At 42.3% G+C, this 22,472-nt stretch overlaps 1 protein-coding gene across 4 annotated transcripts in view; it reads left to right on the top strand.

Annotated features, from left to right (window-relative positions):
• RELN (reelin) overlaps positions 1–20,554 on the top strand; it is a 651,259-nt gene extending 630,705 nt beyond the window's left edge. For 2 of the 4 annotated variants that reach the window (XM_077471873.1, XM_077471872.1), the window contains exons 64-65: positions 1,405–1,540; positions 19,201–20,554. In XM_077471873.1, coding sequence (XP_077327999.1) covers positions 1,405–1,534 — 130 coding nt within the window. In that variant the 3' untranslated portion in view covers positions 1,535–1,540; positions 19,201–20,554. The remainder of the gene's footprint in view (positions 1–1,404; positions 1,541–19,200) is intronic. The other 2 variants (XM_077471875.1, XM_077471874.1) reach the window with 1 other exon arrangement.
• Positions 20,555–22,472: the final 1,918 nt, after the last annotated feature.

The raw sequence follows: 22,472 nt of genomic DNA, 5'->3' as shown, positions 1-22,472 counted from the left end.
ACAAAAAAATTGTTAAAAAAAGGAAAAAAATGTAAAGAAAAAACAGTGTGTTCAGACTATATAACACTGGGTTAGGGCTATATAACACCCTCCTCCCTTCTCCATAACAGGGGGATATGTTTTGTAGTCCACAGAGATAGCAGGGAACAATGCTAAGTGATCCAGCAGTCCAGAGGCACAGATAACAGTCCAGAGGCACAGAGCACAGGAAATTATCAAGATATCTGGCTAGATGAATATCTTTTTTATTTTTTTCACTTATTGAATGAAATTACATGTTTTTGATGGTTTAATTACTATATTTAACAGACCAAGGGAACAAATAATTTGATTTATCAAATAAAGATTTTAAAACCTGGCTTTAATAACAGTTCGGTGTGCCCACCAATGGTAAATATAGATTGCTGATAGGTCACAATCCAGTGGCTTAATCTGCATACCGGTCTTCATGAGATTCAAAAAGTCAGAACACTTATGTACTTATGATTAAGGTACCAAAACACCTACATGTCTTCATATAATATACTATATAAGGGATATATGTATTTGATGACAGTGGGGGTGATTTATATTATGTGCCATAGATTTATATGATACAAAAAGTGACAAGATTTGTTTAGATCTGGTTTAGGAACATGTTAAAACCATTAGTAAATGTAGTGCTTAACAGTGTGTACAATTTGGAGACTTCCCCTTTTTCGTCATCTGCAGACCATTGTTATATGGAACAGCTAACACTAGTTTGCTCCTCCTTTTACATATGTACGCACAATCCTCTGAGCAAAGAGCTGACGCTTGATGTGATGAACACTCCAGGTCCTTCTAAAAACCACCACTATATATGTATATGCACTTGTAAATTGCTGGAACTGCCTGTATGCATCATTTGCACATCATCTTTCTCTTAATTGTTCCCTAAACACCTCGTTTGTCCACTGCACCAATGAAACAAATCACACAATATTTGCATGTGCATCCGGAAACCATTGCAATATGTCAAAGCCTACTTAATAGACAATGTAAATGGTTTATAAACGTGACACTTGCACACTAACAATAGCGCAAGGTCTTGTTCCTGGTGGAAAATTGGTTTCTGTATGATGTGATTCTGCTAAAATTCAGACAGTTCTAATAATTTACAGCTTCAATCTGTTTTAGATACTTCTGTTTATATATGGCCGTTTGCAATGCGTGTTTATAGTACTATTGTGTAAATCGTTAACTGTACACAAAATTAAACCAAACGTTAAACAGGATCTCACTGTCACCTACAGACATCTGCCATTACTTCATGAATGTTTAGTACATCTCTGTATTGTGAGCAAATACTGCATGGCATTGAGTCGCAAATATTATGACTGCCGTTCTTACAATCGTAATGTTTCCAATTTCTCTTTTCATAAGAGATGAAAAATCGTTTTTTGCCTCTAAACGCCATCCGTCTTTTATGAGTAATCACAGTGCTGCATGCATAGAAAGGCATTTTCTAACTTGTGTTATATTTCATTATTTGCTTGCATTGGTTCTTCAATAGAGTAAGGTAAGTGTTCTGATTTTCTGTGTGTGTGTGTGTGTGTGTGTGTATAGTGGTAACAAATTTCATGATGGATATCCAAGTGTATTTCCTGGATAATAAATATACCAAATAAAAAAATGACCAACCACCACTCTGAAATGATTAAGAGGGGCACATTTTAGCATACAGTATTCGGGCAAAGGACTTGTCCATGCCATGACCCCTGGTCCACAGACCACAATGATCTAATATGCAGAAAATTATTGGCCAGACCATACAAGTGCTTTTTTTTTTACCTATATGTTTCCTTTCCATAGATTTTTTTCAAAATAACAAATGCAGTAATATAGAAGATGGATAAAAAGTTAGTGCAGAATAACACTTTTAGTAGTAATATAATGCAATTTGTATAGAGGTGTACATATCAGATAGAAAACGAGAGACAACTGAGGGATTTGGTCAGTCCCTCTAAACGTGGGACAGTTGGGAGCTATGAATTTGGTAGTAGCTGGATAAGCATCACCTATAGATTTCCACTGGTTGTCTGCCAGTGAGGGTTTTATAGCTTTGAACATGGCAGCAGTTACTACAAAGTCAAGGAAGGAAGTATTCGACTGTGTAAAAAAGTTAAAAAGTAAAATAAAAATTCAAGAGGGAAATATGTCAAGGAATATGGAGAGTGATTGCAATGGCCATCACCCCTCAAAACTGAAATGATCAGTTTGGATTCACGTATCTTTTAATTCAGAACATAGCATACAATTGTCACATTGGGCTTCTGAGTTGCTCTGCCTTGGTGTGATTCACACTCTCTATACATCAGTCATCACAGTCTAACGCGTGAACAAAGTGTAGCAGAAGGTGCCTATTGCTTGCGTTAGAGGGTGTTCAATTATATATAAAGGTGATTATTTATTGGTGTTTTTTGCATGTAGTATATATTTATTCCCAGCAACCACTGAATTATATCTTTGTTAGCCTAATATGTTTATCTTTAGTTTTCTAGATTGAACACTTTAGAAGATGAATAGAGGTTCAGGAATTTGCAGGGCTATATTCATAATACAAGGAAATAGTCTGAGAAAATCCAAGCTCATCTACTTTCCATACATTTTTTTTATTTATTTTTTAAATCTGCTAAGCTCCCTGCTGCAATGCCCACTACACAATTATCATAAAATGTATTGGCAGAATTTCAATCTGACAAAGCTATTCTCTGCCTTAAAACCCACTGATATCACATAATATAATGAGACAAAACAAAAAACAAGGTGAGTAGTAGTGCTACGATTGTTTGGGGAAAAGTGGCACCATTTTGGTGACATTACCCAAAAAACTGTATCTACAATGTACCTTGTATGAGGAACACCTTATAAAAACTAATGATTTTCTTTAACCATTTAAGGACTGGAATGATTTTCCTCCTTAATGACCAGGCCATTTTTTCCTTTAACTGACAATTGCACAGCCATATATGTCCTTTTTTTCCTCACAAATAGAGCTTTCTTTTGGTGGTATTTGATCACCTTTTTATTTTTTTTCGCTATAAACAAATAAAGACCAACAATTAAAAAAAAAAAAAAAAATATATATATATATATATATATATATATATATTTTTTTTTTTTTTTTTTTACATTTTGCTATAGTAAATATCCCTCAAAAAAATGAATTTCTTCATCAGTTTAGGCTGATATGTATTCTACATATTTTTGGTAAAAAAATCGCAATAAGCATATATTGGTTTGCGCAAAAGTTATAGCGTCTACAAAATATGGGATAGATTTATGGCATTTTTACTATTTTATTTTTTTACTAGTAATGGCGGTGATCAGTGATTTTTAGCAGGACATTGCAGTGGAGATATCGGACACTTTTGACACTTTTTTGGGACCAGTGACATTTATACAACAATCAGAGCTAAAAATAGCCACTGATTACTGTATAAATGTCACTGGCAGGGAAAGGGTTAACACTAGGGGGCAATCAAGGGTTTAAGTGTTCCCTAGGGAGGTGTTTCTAACTGTGTGGGCAGTGTAGTGACTGGAGGAGGAAACAGATTGCTGTTCCTGGTCACTAGGAACAGCAGATCTGTCTCTCCTTTCCTAGACAGAACGGAGATCTGTCTGTTTACATTGACAGATCTCCGTTCTGTCACTCTCATGAGCGATCGCAGGAGGTCGGTGGACATCGTGGCCTCCAGCCACGAGCATTGGCTGTGGCCTAGAGGTCTTAAAGCGGGCCAACATACAATGACAGCGATTCACCCAAGAGAGCCAACCTGACGCAGTGCAACTCCGGCGGGTGGTCCTTAAGTGGCTAAAGTAATTGAAAACCTTGTAAACCAATTGTAAAAATGCCATGCTTACCTGCTCTGTGCACTGCTAAGCAACCCAGATCCTCCTCTTCTGGTGTCTCCTGATGGTGCTCCTGGCTCCACCTCTTCGGTGAGTGCCCCCAGAGGAAGCTGCTCCCTATGGAGGCACTTATGCTGGCTCAATCCTAAGAAGTGCTATCTGCATGTATATACAGAGACAGCACAGCTCAAACCCACCTTGTCATAGGACACATCACATCACAATCACATGTCCTTGTCATAGGATTTGCTTGAGAGCAGTGGGTCCAGTGGCTCCTGATGCAATTAGTCTGCCCTGTGATGAGGGAGAGAGAAAGGAGAGACACTGCTCTCAGGCACAGTGCCGGTTTGAGATTGGGCTTAGGTAAGTATAAGGGGGGCTGGGAGGGATCCAGTGCACAGAAGGTTTTTTCCTAAAAACCCTTAAGCCTTTAGAACCGCTTTAAGAGCTCATTCACACCAGGTGATTTGTGATTGCTCTGGGTAGCCTTGCCCAACGCAGTCCCAAAGAAAGACAAGGTAAATGCCATGTTTCCTATGAGGCCAGTTCACCTCACATAACGTTGGGGTGGTGTGGGCTGAATAAAACAGAAAATGATATACTTACCTTTACGTAGTTTTCCTTTCCTGACGCATTCCATGACAGCAATCACATTGGGTTGTGACTCTGCCTCCACAACCTGATAGGACTGGTTAGCTATAAGATTTGAAGAGGAGTCCACCATTGCATTCTCAGTAACTATCACCTTAGAGGGGTGGGTCCCTGTGTGCTGCCATGGGATGCATCAGGAAAGGAAAATTACAGAAAATTGAGTATACTATTTTCAGTTTTCCTGATACATCATGGCAGCACACACATTGGGAAATAACTCGCTAAATGGGTGGGTGCTTTCAGAAGGTTTTATTTACTCAAGTACAAGGTATGGATGAATTAGTTTGGATGATTGATCTCCCAAGCTCAACCGTAGTTAATTGAGCCAGGTCTATTCTGTAGTGTGACATGAATGTGGTTTTGAGGCCCAGGTTGCTGCCTTGCAAATGGTTTCTGGGGACACTCTACAGTACGCTGCCCAGGAGGTCTCCATTTCCCTCATCGAGTGGGCCCTTAATTGGGAGAAGCTGAATTAAGTATGCCTTTTTGATGGTTCTAATTAGCCAAGATGCCATTGTTCTTGAGGAGGGCCTGGCCTCTTTTTGCACCATGTGGGATAACGAGAAGGTTTTCCGTCTTTCTGAACGTTTCGGGTAACTTCAAAGTAGGTGGAGATGACAGATTTAATGTCCAAAGGATGAGGATTCACCTCGCTATTGAGAAAAACTGGAAGATTAATTTCTGATTTGAAGTGGAAGGTAAACGCTACCTTGGGTATAAATTGATCCGAGGGTCTGAGGACGACTCTATCCGGGTAAAAAAACAGATGCGGTTCTTTAATTAACAGGGCTTGTAGTTCTTTTGGCCAACGTTATTGCAACCAAAAATGATAACTTGAGCGTAAAGTCCCATAAGGATGCTGATTCTAGAGGAAGGGTTCCTTTGACAGAGCTTCCAAAACAATTGATAGGTCCCAGGTCGGGAAAATTGGCTTCCTGGGAGTCCTTATTTTCAGGCATGCGCTCTGGAATTGGATGATGAGAGGATTCAAGGGCCCATTTAACTCCTGTCATTGTGGACAGGGCAGAGACTTGGACTTTTAGAACTAGACTAGAACTTGAGAGAATGAAGGGAAGAGAGGATCCCAGGACTGTTGTTGTGTGAAAGCGGAGAATTTCTCCCAGATTCTGTTATATGTGTTGTTTGTTGATTTTTTCCTGGCTTGCTGCAGTGTAGATACTACTCTGAGCGAACGCCTCTGATCTAACAACCTCTCCCTTTCAATCTCCAAGCTGTTAGATGTAATCATTCTGGTAATGGGTGTAGGAACCGTCCTTGCGAGAGCAAATCCAGAGACAGTGGCAGCAAAAGCGGCTCCTCTGTGTTTAGCTACAAGACGGTCGCAAACCATGGCCTCCTCGGCCAGAACGGCAATACTGCTATGACTGTGGACGTCGAGCTCCTCAACCTGGCCGGAAATGTGGCTATTAGGGGAACCGGAGGAAATATATACCCTAGGTGAAATCTCAAAGCGTGGTGAAGACAGACGATTCCTGCCGATGTTGGGTAGGCAGTTCTCGCTAGGAAGCGGGGACATTTGTTGTTCTCTGGCGTTGCCGCTAAGTCTATGTCTGGTGTTCCCCACCTGCGCGTGAGAAGGACAAAGGTCTGGTGACTGAGGAACAACTCGTTGTTTGATATAAATACTCGGCTCAAGTCATCCGCGAGTTAGTTGTGTGTTGCTGGGACGTATATTGCCTTCAAGTCCGTCAGGTGCACCTGCACCCATTTGAGTATGGGCCTAACTTCTTCCATGAGCGTGTTGCTCCGGGTACCTCCCTGTTTGTGATCACAGTTTACAGCTACCGTATTGTCCATGCGCAAGAGGACGCTCTTCCCTGTGAGGAGTGGGTTGAAGGTTAGGAGGGCTTTCCAGGTGGCCCTGAGCTCCAGGATGTTTAAAACTACACCCTGTGCCCCCTGATGTTGATAATTTGCTCCCCACCCATGGAGACTGGCATCCGTTGTTATTATTTCTGGCAGTGGGGGTACAATGGGGCGGCAGCTTGCTGATTTGAGTCCACCGCCGTGTAGATTTTTTTACTGACTGGGTGATCAGTATTCGCTGAATCATTGATGACCCGTTCCATTGTCTTAGAAACTAATTCTGGAAGACTCTCGAATTCCTTTGGGACCACTGGATCATTAGAAAGGTGGAGGCTTAAGCACGTTCTGGCAGACAGGTGATCTGCCACCAGGAGCTTCTTTATTTTGTGGACGAGTGGTTGTAAATTCTCTTTCCAATTTGGCGCCTAAGAAAATAATTTTCTGTGCTGGGACCAGGCTGCTCTTTTTCCAATTTATTATCCACCCAAACCTTTGGAGTGTGGACACTAGTACTGTTCGAGGAGTATTTTTTGGCTGTTGGCTAGGAGAAGAATATCGTCAAGATAGTATAGGACTCTCAGTCCTTTCTCCCTCAGATGCGCTATTACCGGAAGTAAGACCTTTGTAAAATTCCTAGGTGCCATTGAAATCCCAAATGGGAGGCTTTGAAACGGAAAATGTAGGTGACCTATTGCGAAGCGTAAGTATTTCTGAAAGGTTTGGTGCACGGGAATGTGCAAATAAGCGTCAGACAAATCGACCAAGAGCATCCAATCTTTTGCTCCTACTGCTAGTAATATGGATTGAAGTCTCTCTATCTTGAAAGATTCGACTAGAATTGTTTGGTTGAAATTTTTTAAATCTAGCACCAGCCTCAGGTATCCTATCTTCTTTGTAACTAGAAAAAGAGGGGTGTATAAACCTATGCCTCTCTGTTCCTGTGGGACCTCTACAATTGCCTGCTTCTGTAGTAATTCCATGATATATTTGCCTAGAAGTTTCCGTTTCGGGCGCGAGGATGGTAGTCTGGTAAATCTGTAGTGATCCTTGGGGGGGGGGGTCTGTGTTTGAACTTCCATCTGTGACCCTCTTGAATGGTAGATATCGTCCAGGGGTTTTTTATATGGTCTATCCATACATGAGCAAATAGCCTCAGCCTCGCTCCTACTATTGCGGGCTGGGCATGCATGGCATCAAAAAGATTTCTGTTGATCTCCTGGATTGGTCACATTTGACTTCTGTACTCTCACGAAGGACGGTTGTGTGTTTCGCCAATTCCATTTGAACTCCTTCCCTGGTCTATAAGATCTTGTGTCTCGATACCTTTCGGGCATATGACGTCTGAAAGATGGATTATTTTGTTGTTTGTGTCTTCTGTCCGATGGGATGAGACCCGATTTTCCTCCCGTGACTTTTGATATGGCAGAATCTAACTTGAGACCAAATAGGTTGGTAACGTCGTAGGGGATCCTACACCAACTGGATTTAGAGGTTGCATCAGCGACCCAGGGCTTTAGCCACAGCACTCTACTAGAAGTTACTGAGGCCAACATTGCTCTTGCTGAGGATATTATTATATCCACCGCAGCTTCTGCCACAAAGTCTCCCGCTAGGCTGAGTTCCTGCAGAGCAGATATGATTTTTTTCTTGATCTGCTGCTTCCAGCAGCAACTTTTCAATGTTGGAAGTCCAGCAGGGGATAGCTCTACCGACCGCTGCCATAGTGACTGCTGGCCTGCAGGCCCCACCTGAGTAGGCCTTCTTAAGATAGAGATCTATTTTGCGGTCCATTAGATCTCTAAAGGTCACGGCATCTTCTATTGGCAGGGTTACATGCCACGCCAGTCGCATCAGTGAGGAATCCACCACAGGAGCCAAGATAAGGGGGTTCACTGTTGGTTATTTTAGTGGATAGAGCTTGGTTTACCTTTTGTTTAGCCCAGATTTTTTGTCCGGTTTTTGTCACTTGTCCTTTATTAGTTCTTCGAGCTCCTCAATGAATGGAAAAGTTTTGGGAAGTTAGGAAAATATTTCCTTAGCTTAGGTGGGGCATCCTTCTTCTCCTCCCAACCGATCGCCTCTTTCACTGACTTCGCAAAGGGATCTATCAGTGCAAAATCGAATGCAGTAGGCGTCAAAACTTCGTCCTCTTCTGGGGAATCCTCTCGGTCTTGAGGAGCGCACAAAGTTGAGGCCTTATTAGATGAGCTAATCGGTTCATATGCTGCCACCTGCATGATTGATTCCTATATTATGTTGGACGCCTCCCTTGCAGCTGATTCTTTGTTGCGGAACGCCTCGTCCAAGCAGATTTGGCACACAAGTTAACATGGTAGAGCTTGTGCCCCGTAGACCCAGCAGATATTAGCCACAGGACGGGTATGATGTTCATCTCGATGCTGGTGAGAGAAAGACGAATCTCTGCGGTGAGGGGAGGATCTTGACTGGCTTCTCTGGGAATGGGAGTGTCTTGAGGGGGAACACTCTTTTTGTTTAGAATGCAATGACCCCGAAGACCTGCCAGAACTACCAGGATAAAATGGTATTAGTGGCAGTGCTCTCTTTTCTCCTCTTCACTACTTACCAAACACATACGCCCCCTTACTTTGTAGTTCATGGATGGTCTGCTGAAGCAGCGGCCTCCATAGGAGTGAATAGAGTGTACCTATAAGAAGAGGTCCCATTAGAGGCAAATGCAGAGGATGAGCAGCAGATTCTGGTATAGCAATAGATAAGGATTAGGCTTACCAGTGATCAGGGCAGACTGAGCGCAGCAAGGCAGCAGGCTGTGTGAAAGAACCAGGATGGAGAGTGGTGTTTTTCACAGTCAGCAGGCTGTAAAGGAAAATGCCAATTTTAAATAGACCTCTGTCATGGCGGAGATGACATCACCGCCGCTCATGCACCATAGCGTTCCGCGACGCCCGGCGCCATCTTGGAAGCTGGCAAATAGAGAAAAAAATGCCTGTGTCACTTCTGTGTGCTACGGGAGTCCTGATGCGGCTGCCATGATGAAGGACGCAGTCTGGTCAAGGAACTACAGCGCTCAGCGTACCCCAGAGAAAAAAAAAGAAACAAAAAAGAAAATACGGTACAAAGAAAAGAAGGAAGGAGGTCTAATAAAGTTTATGGGACAAGGAGAAAGAAAGTGAGACATGGAGGGGGAGGAGGACGACCGCTGCACACCACTTAAACCTCTTTAAGGTTTGTAAAATATATATGAATTTTACCTACCCCTGAGACCATCAGAGTGGGGTTCCCTGCATATAGCTCATTTAGAGACTGTACAGTCAGGGCTTCCAGCCAGGAGAGGCTGAATCTAGCTGGGGCGAAGCGGTAAGGGGTTCCATATTTCTAACCAATCCCAACCGAACGATAGTCCACACAGGTGAGGAAAAATAAGGGGAATGCAATGGTGGACTCCTCTTCAAATCTTATAGCTAACTAGTCCTATCAGGTTGTGGAGGCTGAGTCACAACCCAATGTGTGTGTTGCCATGATGCATCAGAAAAGTAATATATGCACTCCCAACATAGAACCAGTGCAAAACAAGGCAACAAACCTTGTTCTCCATGAGGACATTTAATGCCACCACAACATGGTAGGCTGAAAAAAAAGTATGCAGTAAAATTGTGCAATGCAATCTAAACCTTCCCATTACGCTGCCAGCAAAAGAACTGAATGAAATGTCAATTGTGTAATTTCGATAAATAGCACTATGTTTCCAGTGCACACAGTCTTCCATTCAATACGGCTTGCTGCCCTAAAGGTTAAACAAATGCCATGTGGCTAATTACCTAAATGATTAATATTCCTATATTTTACAGCAAGTGATATATTACTACCATGATACATATCTTTCTAGGATGACACAATTGCGTTGTCATTGCATAAACTTCACTTACCTCTGAATTAAAACCAGTATTGGTCTTTATCAACATACTGTATTCTGTTACAAAGACATTTATAGATTGAACATAACCACATTGAGAATATATCAGCTTTATGAGGTTACGGTTTTATTTTCAATTAACTGCCACCTGTGTCTAAACCACCTTGCTGTAGTGTAGACCACACTAGATTTAAAACCTCAAATTCTAATGAACTCATAGTAACACCTTGCAACCAGATTATAGTATTCAGATTAATTAAGAGATCTTTCCTGATTGGTTACTTTTTTTACAGTTTGTAATTGACTGTTGCAGTTTGCATTGTCCCCTAGGTAAAAAAAACTAAACTATTGTACCTGCACAAAATGAGTAGAAAGCAGAGAACCTCATGAGTGACTAAAATGATCTGAAGTTTGGGGGCATGATCAGACTGTGCTAGTTGTTGGTGCACTGAGTGTAAAGGATGTTCATTTTAATGGTATATTGTATAGTTACCAACTATTATTATACAGGATTTATATAGCGCCAACAGTTTACACAGCGCTTTACAGAATGAAGGCAGGCATTGCAGGCATTGCAGGCATTGCAGTTGCAATTCAGTTTGATATAAGAGGAATCAGAGGGTTCTAGAAGACTTTTGCATAAAAAAGAATTCAAACCATTTTCTTAAATTTTGGATGGAGTAGAGCAGGGCCGATCCTAGAAGCCTGGGTGCAGAAATATTTCTGGTGCGCCCACCCCTCCACCCACTCCACCCCTTTACAAATGTTTCCTTGGCAATGACCCAAACACAGAGTTGCTCCCCTAAGGAGTCCTCGTTACCCTATTTTCAATCTACACCTCCTCCCTGGGTCAACTGATAGTCTCCCATGGCTTCTAATACCACCTCTACGCTGATGACACCCAAATCTATTTCTCTACCCCTCAGCTCACTCACTCTGTCTCTTCACGTATCACTAATTTACTATCAGATATATCAGTCTGAATGTCACACCCAGTGGTGGGTGGGGGGACGCCAGACCCCGTCCTTCCTTTTTGACCCCTCCCACTTGGTGAAAATGGGCATGGTTTCAGCAAAATAGTGGATGTGACTCTACGGTGGTATGGTTAGCTTCTCAGAGGGAGGGGGAGAGGGAGGGACAGCAGGCCCAGATCCTACACAACAATAGAAATGTGTATTCTAGAAAGTTTAACAATCAGCAGATAAAGATATTCCAAACACCTGGTGTTAGCACTTCAATCATTTCTGGCACCATGGTTGTTGTGGTCTCAGGATGATTGAAGCGCATTATTTCTATTATTACATTGTCAATTACACCATCAATTTTACCAAGTGGTTATTGATTAAACCTTTCATTGTCACCAAAGGGCATCTGTAGTAATCCAAACCTCAATACCTAAATTTTTATAATAGTGCAGCTTTACCTTTGAGATATTAATAGACATTTCATTGCTTGAAAGTTGCTACAAATATGTCTTCTATTACAAGCAAATGCTGCTGGACACAAGGCTCAATTATACACCAAAAAGCTGCATACTGCACTCAGTAAAAGTGTTCTAGTGCAATAACTTCAAAATTCATATATAAATGATCAAATTATCAAAGTGCTACAGTGCAAATTGTTTCACGTTAAAACGCTATTAAACAAAAAACTACTATAAACTACTCTTCTGTATTCCAAATAAATAAAAATATTCCAACTGGCTTCATAAAACATAAATTGAACCGATACTGTGAGAAATCCACACTAATAAACAGATTCCAACAAAGTGCTCCTGTGCCATTAAATATAAATAAACTGAGTCCCAGAAAGTTAATAACTTATTAGATGAACTAGTGCAATAAGAATCAACTCCAGCTTCACTGTTGTGCAGCCACCACTGCCAGAACTAGCCTCTAACCAAATTAGGGGTTACAATAGCAGATAACCCTCCCCATGGGATCACTGCAAATATTTAGCTCTCACTGTGTGTCTCTCTCCAGGACTCCAGGGATCCATCCAGTCTGATTTTTTTTAAGATTTTTTTTTTTTTTTACAATTTCATTTTATTTTTTTATATTTAATGTTCAATTCATTTTAACATTATGCGCAGTCTGGAGCCAGCCAATTAGTGAACTGCTGGGCTCGGTCTCTACTTGTGTGGTGGCGTGTGTGAATTTAAACCACTTCCCACTGCCCAATCTGAGGCTGAGCCCAGCAGTTCTCTAAACAGCTGGCTTCAGACTGGGCATGACAGTTCAGAATTACAGACATTTTTTTTTCCCAAAGTGTTTTACTGACAGCCATTTGTGAGTTGTGGTTGGCCAGGCTAGCAAGGGAGCCAGAAGTACTCGCTGCTTGCTTCCCAGCAGGAATTGCAGGTAGTGCGGGTAGCAGGGCCAGAATTTGTGATGACAGGCCAGGCTACTGCTGAGCAAGACAGGTACTCTTAGGCTCGGTTCACACTGCAGCGATGCAGGAACCCTGCAAATCCAGTATGGGTTCCTGCATCGCATACAACTCTCAGGAAGTTACACATCAGAGAGGCACCGTGCAGTAGTTGGAATGACATCAGAGACAGTAGCTGGCTGGAGAGGACTTCACCTCCGTTATCAAGCACAAAGAGAGGAGGGGGGAGCACATGGGAAGGATCAGAGGCATCTGTTTTGTGGCTGCAGGGCTACAGGTTTGTCAGGGACAGGCTGGAGCCTTGTGATATCAAGTGTACTCACTGGCACAGCTCTTCTACTTGCTGTCATGCCCAAAGTTAGTGCGGGAGGGAGAGCAAAGTTGCAGCTGACCAGGAAACCTGCAGATCAGAACAGCAGAGCTCTTTCTATGTATATTCTCTCCTGTTGTTTTGCAACACAGGCAGGGGTGGGCTCAATCGCTCAGAGAGAAAGAAAACTAACAAAAATCCAGCAGGTTTAAAAAATGTTACAGAGATACCCCCCCCCCCCCCCCCTTTCTCCATGGGAGCACAGCAGCGGGAAATACTTATTTTTTATATTTTTACGTTTTTTTTTGTGACTACACAGGAGGGGGTGGCGGGGAGATATGGATGGGCTGCCACTGGTCACACCACTTCCTCAAACTCAATCTATCCAAAACCGAACTTATCATTTTTCCTCCCCCATATGCCCCTTCCCCTGTTCTCTCTGTCAAAATCAATGGCAGAACTATAAGCCCATCCCCACATGCCAAGGTTCTAGGTGTAGCCTGGACTCTGAACTCTCCTTCAAGCAACACATCCAATCACTGTCCAAATCCTGCCGCCTCAACCTCCGCAACATCTCCAAAATACGCCCCTTTCTAACCAATGACACAGCAAAGCTCTTAATTCACTCGCTGGTCATCTCTCGCCTCGACTACTGCAACTCCCTTCTCATTGGCTTACCTCTACATAGTCTATCACCTCTCCAATCCATCATGAATGCTGCTGCCAGACTCATCAACCTTACCAATCGCTCTGTGTCTGCCACTCCTTTCTGTCAATCCCTCCACTGGCTTTCGCTCGGCCAAACAATTTAATTCAAAATACTAACAACTACATACAAAGCCATCCACAATTTCGCCCCAGCTACATCACTAGCTTAGTCTCTAAATACCAACCTACTCGTTCTCTTTGTTCCTCTCAAGACCTCCTGCTCTCTAGCTCCCTCATCACCTCCTCCCATGCTCGCCTTCAGGACTTTTCCAAAGCCTCTCCAATCCTATGGAATGCCTACCCCAATCTGTCTGATTATCTCCTACTTTATTAGCTTTTAGAAGATCCCTGAAAACCCTTCTCTTCAGAGACGCTTACCCCTACCCACACCTAACAACTGTATTTTAATTTTCTTCATCAGCTCATCCCCCACAGTTATTACCTTTTGTTTCCACTTGACCCTCCCTTTTAGATTGTAAGCTCTAACGAGCAGGGCCCTCTGATCCCTCCTGTATTGATTTGTATTGTAAGTGTATTGTCTGCCCTCATGTTGTAAAGTGCTGCGCAAACTGTTGGCGCTATATAAATCCTATATAATAATACCCTGGGATCCTCTGAGCAATAAACAAAATACAGGAAAAGAGTACTCTAGTGGGACCTGGAGGGGGGTCTCTCTAATGGACACAGAGGGGGCTTCTGTTAGAAAGAGCCCTCAGACATACTACAGGAGATGCTTCAAAGCTAGATTCTTCAAACATGATACAAAAGATGGTCAGAGACTGCAGACATAATACAGGAGATGTTCAGAGGCTGTAGACATAATACAAGAGATCTATGCATCAAATGCAGCTTACCAGTGCCCACCAAATGTAGCCTCATCAGTGCCCACCAAATGCAGCCTCATTAGTGCCCATCAAATGCAGCCTCACCAGTGCCTACCAAATGCAGCCTCACCAGCGCCCACCAATTGCAGCCTCACCAGTGCCCCTCAATGTAGCCTTACCAGTGCCCAGCAATACAGCCTCACCAGTGCCCATCAATACAGTCTCACCATTGCCCATCAATGCAGCCTCGCCAGTGCCCATCAATACAGCCTCATTAGTGTATGGGAATTAGATAGAGGAGAGCTGCTGGATCACACAGAGTGGGGATCTCCCGCTGTGATACAGCATGGATTAGAATGAATTACCTGGCAGCCACTGTCATGCAAAGACCCGCCTCCTGGACGAACTCCTTTCATAGGCGTCACACGTCCCGGCATTGGACCAGTGTGATGTCTATCAAAAGGAGATGGTCCGGAAGGCAGGACTTTGCATGACAGCGGCCATCAGGTGTCACGCGGGGGATCCCCACTCTGTGTGATCCGGTGGCGCTTGCCCTCTCCACTTTACCTCTGATGCAGCTCTGGGGCCCGCCCGGACCTGAAAAAGATGGCCACCATGGCACTGCAGTTGCAGTTTTTTTTTGTCCCTGGACCCCGGCACTGGCCCTGAGAGTTCCAGCAGGTGGCACTGGTGGGCTCTCTTCAGCGGCCGGGCCCTCAGCCATTGCTGAAGTGCCCCTGGGCACATGAACACATAGGCAAGGAAAGAAGGAACCCAATCAGCTTTGATTATATCACTGCGGCACTCTCATGGGAGTTTCAATAAAATGCAGAGTGCTGCATTTTTCTGCACCGCAAACAACATGACTTTGCCCGGAATCATGAGTGTAGTGCGTTCTCTTCCAGACACATTTTCTATGCACGTTTTTCGGCACGCTGTTATTAGATCAGATGTTTTATGAAAGCACATCAAAGAGGTGGTATGCAGGAGTTTGATGCACTTTCATGAAAACATTTTTTCCAATAGAGTTTAATGGTAGCGTGCCTGAAAACACATCTAATTGTTCCATAAAATGCACAGCAAACTCACTGAACATGCAAGGGAATGCACAGGGAACACAGAGAATGTGATGTAAATGAGCACTCAGGAAAATATGTCCATGTCACTGACATCTCTCTCTGGAAATGCTGGCTATCACCATGACCCCACTCATTTTACTCTGCCATGGCACACTGGGAGTTGTAGTGCTACCACACCTGAGACTTGTTGTTCCTCCGATTCCAGTCAGGGCATGCTGAGACCTGTAGCCCCCTCCCCTCCCTATCACCTCTCCAGGCAGCCCTCCAGGTCCCAGATCTGGAGTTTGTAGAACTTCTTGTTCTCGATGATGGGATCCCCTCTGGTCCTCTCCTTCACCACCTTCTCCTCCCTGTCCACTCTCTTTTTCCCCCCTTCTTGGGCGCCATGGCACCTTCACTCACCACTCCGCCATCTACAGCATGCCGCTACTAAGGAACCACAGGGGAAGAGCCACAGCCAGACACACACGCTGGGATGGCTGATTGGGCAGGCTTGAGTAGGGGATGGGGCAGGGTTTTCTGAGCAGGGTGCGAGCGCTGGGTCCTTTGAAGACACCAAAGTGCCCGACCAGTCAGTCCACCCCTGGGTGGGGTGTGTCCACACTAGCTCCCCTGCCCACACACAATGAGAGGAGAAAGAGGAAGGGAAGCGCTCCGGCACTTCGGCACCCCCACCCTGCACACCTGCCCAGGATCGGCCTTGGAGTAGAGAAGAGTTACAATTTCTGTTATGCCCTGTACACACGGTTGGAATTTCCGATGGAAAATGTGCGATCGGATCATGTCGGAAAATCTGATGGTATGTGGGCTCCATCTGACTTTTTCCGTCGGAATTTCCGACACGCAAAGTTTGAGAGCAGGATCTAAAATTTTCCAACAATAAAATCCAATCGTTTAAATTCCGATCGTGTGTAGATAATTCCGACGGACAAAGTGCCACGCATGCTCAGAATAAATTACGAGACGAAAGCTATTGGCTACTGGCCCATTTATAGTCCTGACGTACGTGTTGTACGTCACCTCATTAAGAATGATCAGATTTTCCGACAACTTTGTCCGACCATGTGTATGCAAGACAAGTTTGGCACAAAATCCTTCAGAAAAAATCCGATGGATTTTGTTGTCGAAATGTCCGACCGTGTGTACAAGGCATTAGTGTCTGAGCTTTGAGGGAGAAGGAGGAGAAACATAAATGTTCCTTTCTGTGGATACTGCCTATGTACAGCAGGATAGGTAAAAATCTATAATAAAAATAAAAAAAAATCTGATTATTTTATTTTAAATCAGATTTTGTTTATTTAAAGCAGGTTTTTTTTTTTTTTTTTTTTATCAAATTTATATTAATAAAATGCTTTTGGAGTAAAAATCTATCTAAATATATTTTCCTATTGAAGATACATCAATAATTTAGTTTATTCAGCACGAAATGGAACTTAGTTATGTAGCATGAGGCTGTATATTCTGCAATATTTACATTTTTGGTAAACTCATTCAATGAATCCAAGCTCTGCAAACTGAGATAACACACATTGCATTCATGCAGTCCCACAATTTCACAGTAACCATGAGATAAAACAAAGTTCAGGAATATTCCTTTATCACCTTGTTTTGCAAATATAAATACATTACAAACTGCATGATTGTTTTAAGAGAAATGCACCTGTGCCAGGCTCTAAGTGTGAGGAGGAAGGGCAAGCAGTAAAAATGAAAGTGAAAACCTAAACAGCTTATAAACCTTGTGATCATTATTCACATAGCTTGAAGTGCTTTATTCCTCCCTTGAGGAGCAAAATGGCAGCAGGCCATAAAAGAGACCCAGTTTGGGAATATTTCCTAACCTGACAGCTTATTATTCTAAATAGGAAATCTTAATTTTGTTTACAAATATTAAAGATTCTAACTACTAGAAAGAATAAGTCCTTACATATAAAGAGCACTTGTCATTTCAGATCCAGCATTGCAGCGCCTGCTAGCGGGTATCCACTCACCTGCTGCCACCACGTCCTTCGCCTCGTTGTGCCACTGCCGCATCACAAGCCATCCCATTAAAGTGAATGGGATGGTCGGTGAGTCAACAGCGGTCAGAGGGGGAGCCGCTGCCGGATAGAAATGATAGTTGCTCTTTAACCACTTGCTTACTGGGCACAGACCAATTTTCAGCGCTGATGCAATTTGAATGACAATTACGCAGTCATACAACACTATACCCAAATACAATTTTTAGCTTTTTTTCCCCACAAATAGAGCTTTCTTTTGGTGGTATTTGATCACCTCTACGGTTTTTATTTTTTGTTAAAAAAAATTTAAAAATACGAATTAAAAAAAAAATTATATGTTTTATATTTTGTTATAAAATTTTGCAAAAAGGTAATTTTTCTCCTTCATTGATGTACGCTGATGAGGCGGCACTGATGGGCACCGATAGGTGACAGTGATGGGCACTGATGGGTGGCAGTAATGGGCACTGATCGGCACTGGTTAGTTACACTGATAGGCAGCACTGCTAGGTGACACTGATTGGCACCACTCGTGGGCATTGATAGGTGGCACTCATGGGCATTGATAGGTGGCACTGGTGGGCACTGGCAGGTGGCAATGGCAGGTGGCACTGGCAGGGGGTACTGGTGGCACAGATGAGGCAGAATTGCCTCTTCCTCTTCAGGACTGATGTCCCTTGCACATAAGCCGGTGATCGGCTTTTTTTTCTCCTCACGCTGTCAGCATGAGGAAAAAAAACGATTACCGAGCGTTTGTTTACATCATGTGATCAGCTGTCATTGGCTAACAGCTCATCATGTGGAAGGGGCCAGGATCGGCCCCTTACTCGGATCTGTGATCACCCAAGTCTCAGTGACTCGATGATCACAGCGCGTGGGGCCTGCGCCCTGCAGGGGGTGCGCAGGGCGTGTGCAAAGGGGAGGACGTTATATGACGGCCTCCTGGAAATTCAGGTCCGCACTGTGACCATCATTCGGCTATAGCGCTGATGCCAAGAGGTTAAAAATGACAATTTAAATTGAGTTGATTTTAAACAATCCTTTTTACTGGTGATTTAATTTGAGTTGATTTAAATCAAATCCACCCTGATGTACAGTATGTTACGTTCTGGTCCATTCATCATACACCTTTGAGATTGCCAACTTCAAAAGGCCTAACTTCTCTTCTTACTGTATTTCCTACGCTCAGAGCTGCTTCACTCCTACATACAGACAATTATTTTTAAAGTCTGTTCGTACTTAAAGCTCATGGAGTAAGATGAGTATTATTGTATGTTGGGTGCTTTAGTTAAAAAAATAGCAATATTTGGGGTGGGGGGACCAATGTTTTTGACTTTTGTTTTTTTAGTAACCATAGTTCCACTTTTAGCCTATTCTCACATGCAAAGCAAGTGTACAGATAGAGTTTGTTTGATTTCTACTATTTTTCTATCTATTCATGTTCTGAATATATAGTCACCATGACTATTGGGATTATTTATTCTGTATTTTCCTATCTTACTGTGGAGGGGTTTTGGACTTGGAACTGCATTGAGTCACATTGATTCATATTATTATTTTTTTATGGTAGAGAAATGTATTTAGAACAGAAATGTTTATGGAATATTTCTATGCATGTTCTCCATTATAATTTCACCTTACTTTTTCACAGCACTCGCAAACAAAATTACATGATGAATTTTTCACGGCAACATGGTCTCAGGCATTTCTACAACAGGAGACGGAGGTCTCTGAGACAGTACCCATGAAGAAGTAACATGTGTATAATTCCTGCCATCATGTGAAGTGTTGCTTTTCATTGTCTCCAATCAAAACACTGCGTCCAGTTTCAAGACTTTACTGCTATTGGCTTAAATAACAAAGAGCCTTCTATAAGACTTACCATACTCCATTTTTCACACTGTGAACTAATGAGAAATAACTTTTCTCATCGGTAAATGTTATAATGTTGATGTGTCTGTGAAAGTATGTGATCTGTTGTAAAACCAGTTTCATTGAAAGTATTTCAGTTCTGCAATGTATTCTGTTTAACAAGAAGCCATCTTTAAGCACAAAGGACTTGTTGAAACATTTGGAAAAAGTGCAGTATTTACAGTATTTAACAAAATGTTGACACTTAGATATTTAAGTGCACTGTATTTCATCTATGTATCATATTTTATAAGATTAAATTATCATGTTTCTGTCTTTTATGTACTTTCCTCAAAAACAATGTGCTGGCATCTGTCAAATTGATATAAAATACAGTATTTTACGTGATATTTGGTCCATTGAATGTACACTCTGATATTATACCTGAAACCATGCATATAGGCTTATATTGTAGGATCACACCAAAAGATCTCCTTAAGTCATTGTACACCTTGGATCCTATTGATGTGCTTAATGGGGAGAGTACTGGTAAAAATGTTGACAAGAACGTGTGGTCTTGACGTTTCCCTTTATGAAGCATTATGAACAGATCTTGAACAATTGTCCAGCATTCAGTGTATTGGAGTGTTTTAGATGTTTAAGGCCAATAAACCCAGCAGTAACGGCATTGTGATGTCTTTGACGTTAGAGTGGCTTGTAGCCTGTGGACATGTTCTTTGTATTCCATTTGTAGTTTGTCCCTATTGCAGGTCTATGTATCTTCTGCTGTAGCAATGCAACTACACCAGCAACAGCAATATGGCCGCTTATCCTTTTTTATTGGACATCATAAAAGATATCTGACAGTGTTTTCAGTTCAAATGCAATATTGGCAGTGCTCAGTGAAGAGTTCATCGTGTTTCTCGCCCGTATTTCAAACTCATCTTTTTAAGTGTCCACATAAAACATCAATTGTAAGAAAGGCTAAAATCATTTTAACAGTTCTGAATGCAGTTGCTATGTTGAGAACGGTATTTGCCCTCATATTCCATGCACCATAGTTTGTATATGATCCTCTGAGCATAATGATTGGAACTATCAGCCTTCTGTCTGTTCTGTTCAAGTTAATACAGAAATAAACTGTTCTGAATGTTTGTTCATTTTATTACAATTTTGTTGTTGTTCCAAATAATTGCATAGAATTCTGCAACAAAATGTAGATGTAGAATGAACTTGCTTTACATATTACATTGATGGTAGTATTTATCTGTAAACTTTAGATAGTATAAAAGGTGTTTAACGCTGAATGTTGAGAATAGTAATGATGATATCATAAGCCTTAAGCCGCGTACACACGGGCGGACTGTCTGTCCAACTTAGTCCGCCGAAACACATTTCAGCGGACAGTCCGCTCGTGTGTGGGCTTCAGCGGACTTTTTCAGCGTGCAGTCTGGCGGACTAAGTATTTCGGAATTTCCGTAATATTGTTCGTCAGACTTTGGTTTCAGCGGACAATCCGCTCGTGAGTAGGCTAGTTGGACGGACTAAGTATGGCGCATGCTCAGAAAGGATTTACACGGCGGAAGGTTGCATTGCTGTGTATTGGACGTCCTATTTCTAGTCCCGTCGTACGTGCTGTACACGTCATCGCGCAAGCTTTCAACGGACTGTTTGTTCATCGTGTGTGGTCAAGTCCGTTCATTCGAAAGTAGGACAGACTGTCCGTCGGATTGTCTGACGGACTAAGTTGGCCATACAGTCCGCCCGTGTGTACGCGGCTTAAGATGATGTTACCACTTTAGTTTGGGGAGTCATCATTGGGAAAAGTTGCAGCCCTTTCGTTACCCCTAAGAACAGGAGTACTCATTATTGTAGATTACCTACTATGGAGGGAGAGGGTGGCATCATTAGCCACATCAAGCCTGACAGACTTAGGGGCATATCTACTATTACAGCTTTTTCACACTTGACAACTTTCCTGAAGTTCAAATTTTACTAACAATTTTTACATACTTTTTTTTTTACATACTTTTTTTTTCACAAGAAAAACTATTTTTAAATACTTAACAGATTTTTCCTTTCTGTGTATATTAGGTCCTTAGGTCATCCTCCTTGATAAATTTCCAAGAAAAAATGCATGGATTTTCTTCTTTTCAAAATTGTATTATAATAGCAGTACTGTTATTTCTTGCCCAGCAACACCAACATCCAATCAGAGAACATCTTACATTCATTGATAAAATGCAAGGTGTTCTGTGAATGATGCCCATGCCAGGCTAGCAACAGCCTTTTTTTAATGTGCAGCAAGGACCCAGAAGCCAGGGGTGACCACTGTAATAGCAGTCACAGGTATGGCGAATACATTTAAACATATGTACAAGCTGGTGATTTGCTTCACATCTATTAGGGTCACTTTCCAGAGCAAGGAAGCTTAGAAACCTCTGTAATGTATTAATGCATTTACTAAACAAATTATAGGAATACAGTACTAGGCTAACAGATATTACTACAACATGCACAATCTATCCATCCTTCCTAACAAATAATCATGTACAATGTTTGCAGTAAGTGTGACTAAATTTACCATTTCCCAGCCACTTGCTTCCAGCTCTTAAGCAAAGCTGGTGTAGTAATCCCATTTATGTCCTCTCTAGGGACCCCCACCTTAGGCCGGCCATACACGTTTTGCACCTCAGGCTGTGGTTGCAGGAATGAGATCATAGCCTTTGTCTTCCTAATGTCTGATTCAGCTCAGCCATCACTATTTAAGATGATCAGATACACAGCTTCCCGAATATGAGAAGTAACAGTGGCATATATCCTATTTCTGCTTACAGGCTTTGGGCCTTTGTCCTTTGCTAGGGCCTCATTAGGCTTGATAATGCACATCATTCATTCAAATCTTCATGTTTGTCTGCAGTGGTTTCAACACACTTCAAAGCCACTTCATGTTTAACTTGTGCCCTGCTTTCTTAATCTCTTGCCTTGCTTGCAGTGCCTTGCAAACACTTGGTAGCCACTGCAAACTGCTCTTTCAACAAATCTCATTCTATCTCTGCCTTTTCCCTCTTT

Source organism: Lithobates pipiens, unplaced genomic scaffold (genome assembly GCF_037356315.1).
Source record: "Lithobates pipiens isolate NorthernLeopardFrog02 unplaced genomic scaffold, aLitPip1_a1.2 Scaffold_8, whole genome shotgun sequence".
Classification (NCBI taxonomy): domain Eukaryota; kingdom Metazoa; phylum Chordata; class Amphibia; order Anura; family Ranidae; genus Lithobates; species Lithobates pipiens.
Note: the sequence above shows the minus strand (reverse complement) of the source record. Positions and strands in the feature narration are given on the sequence as shown.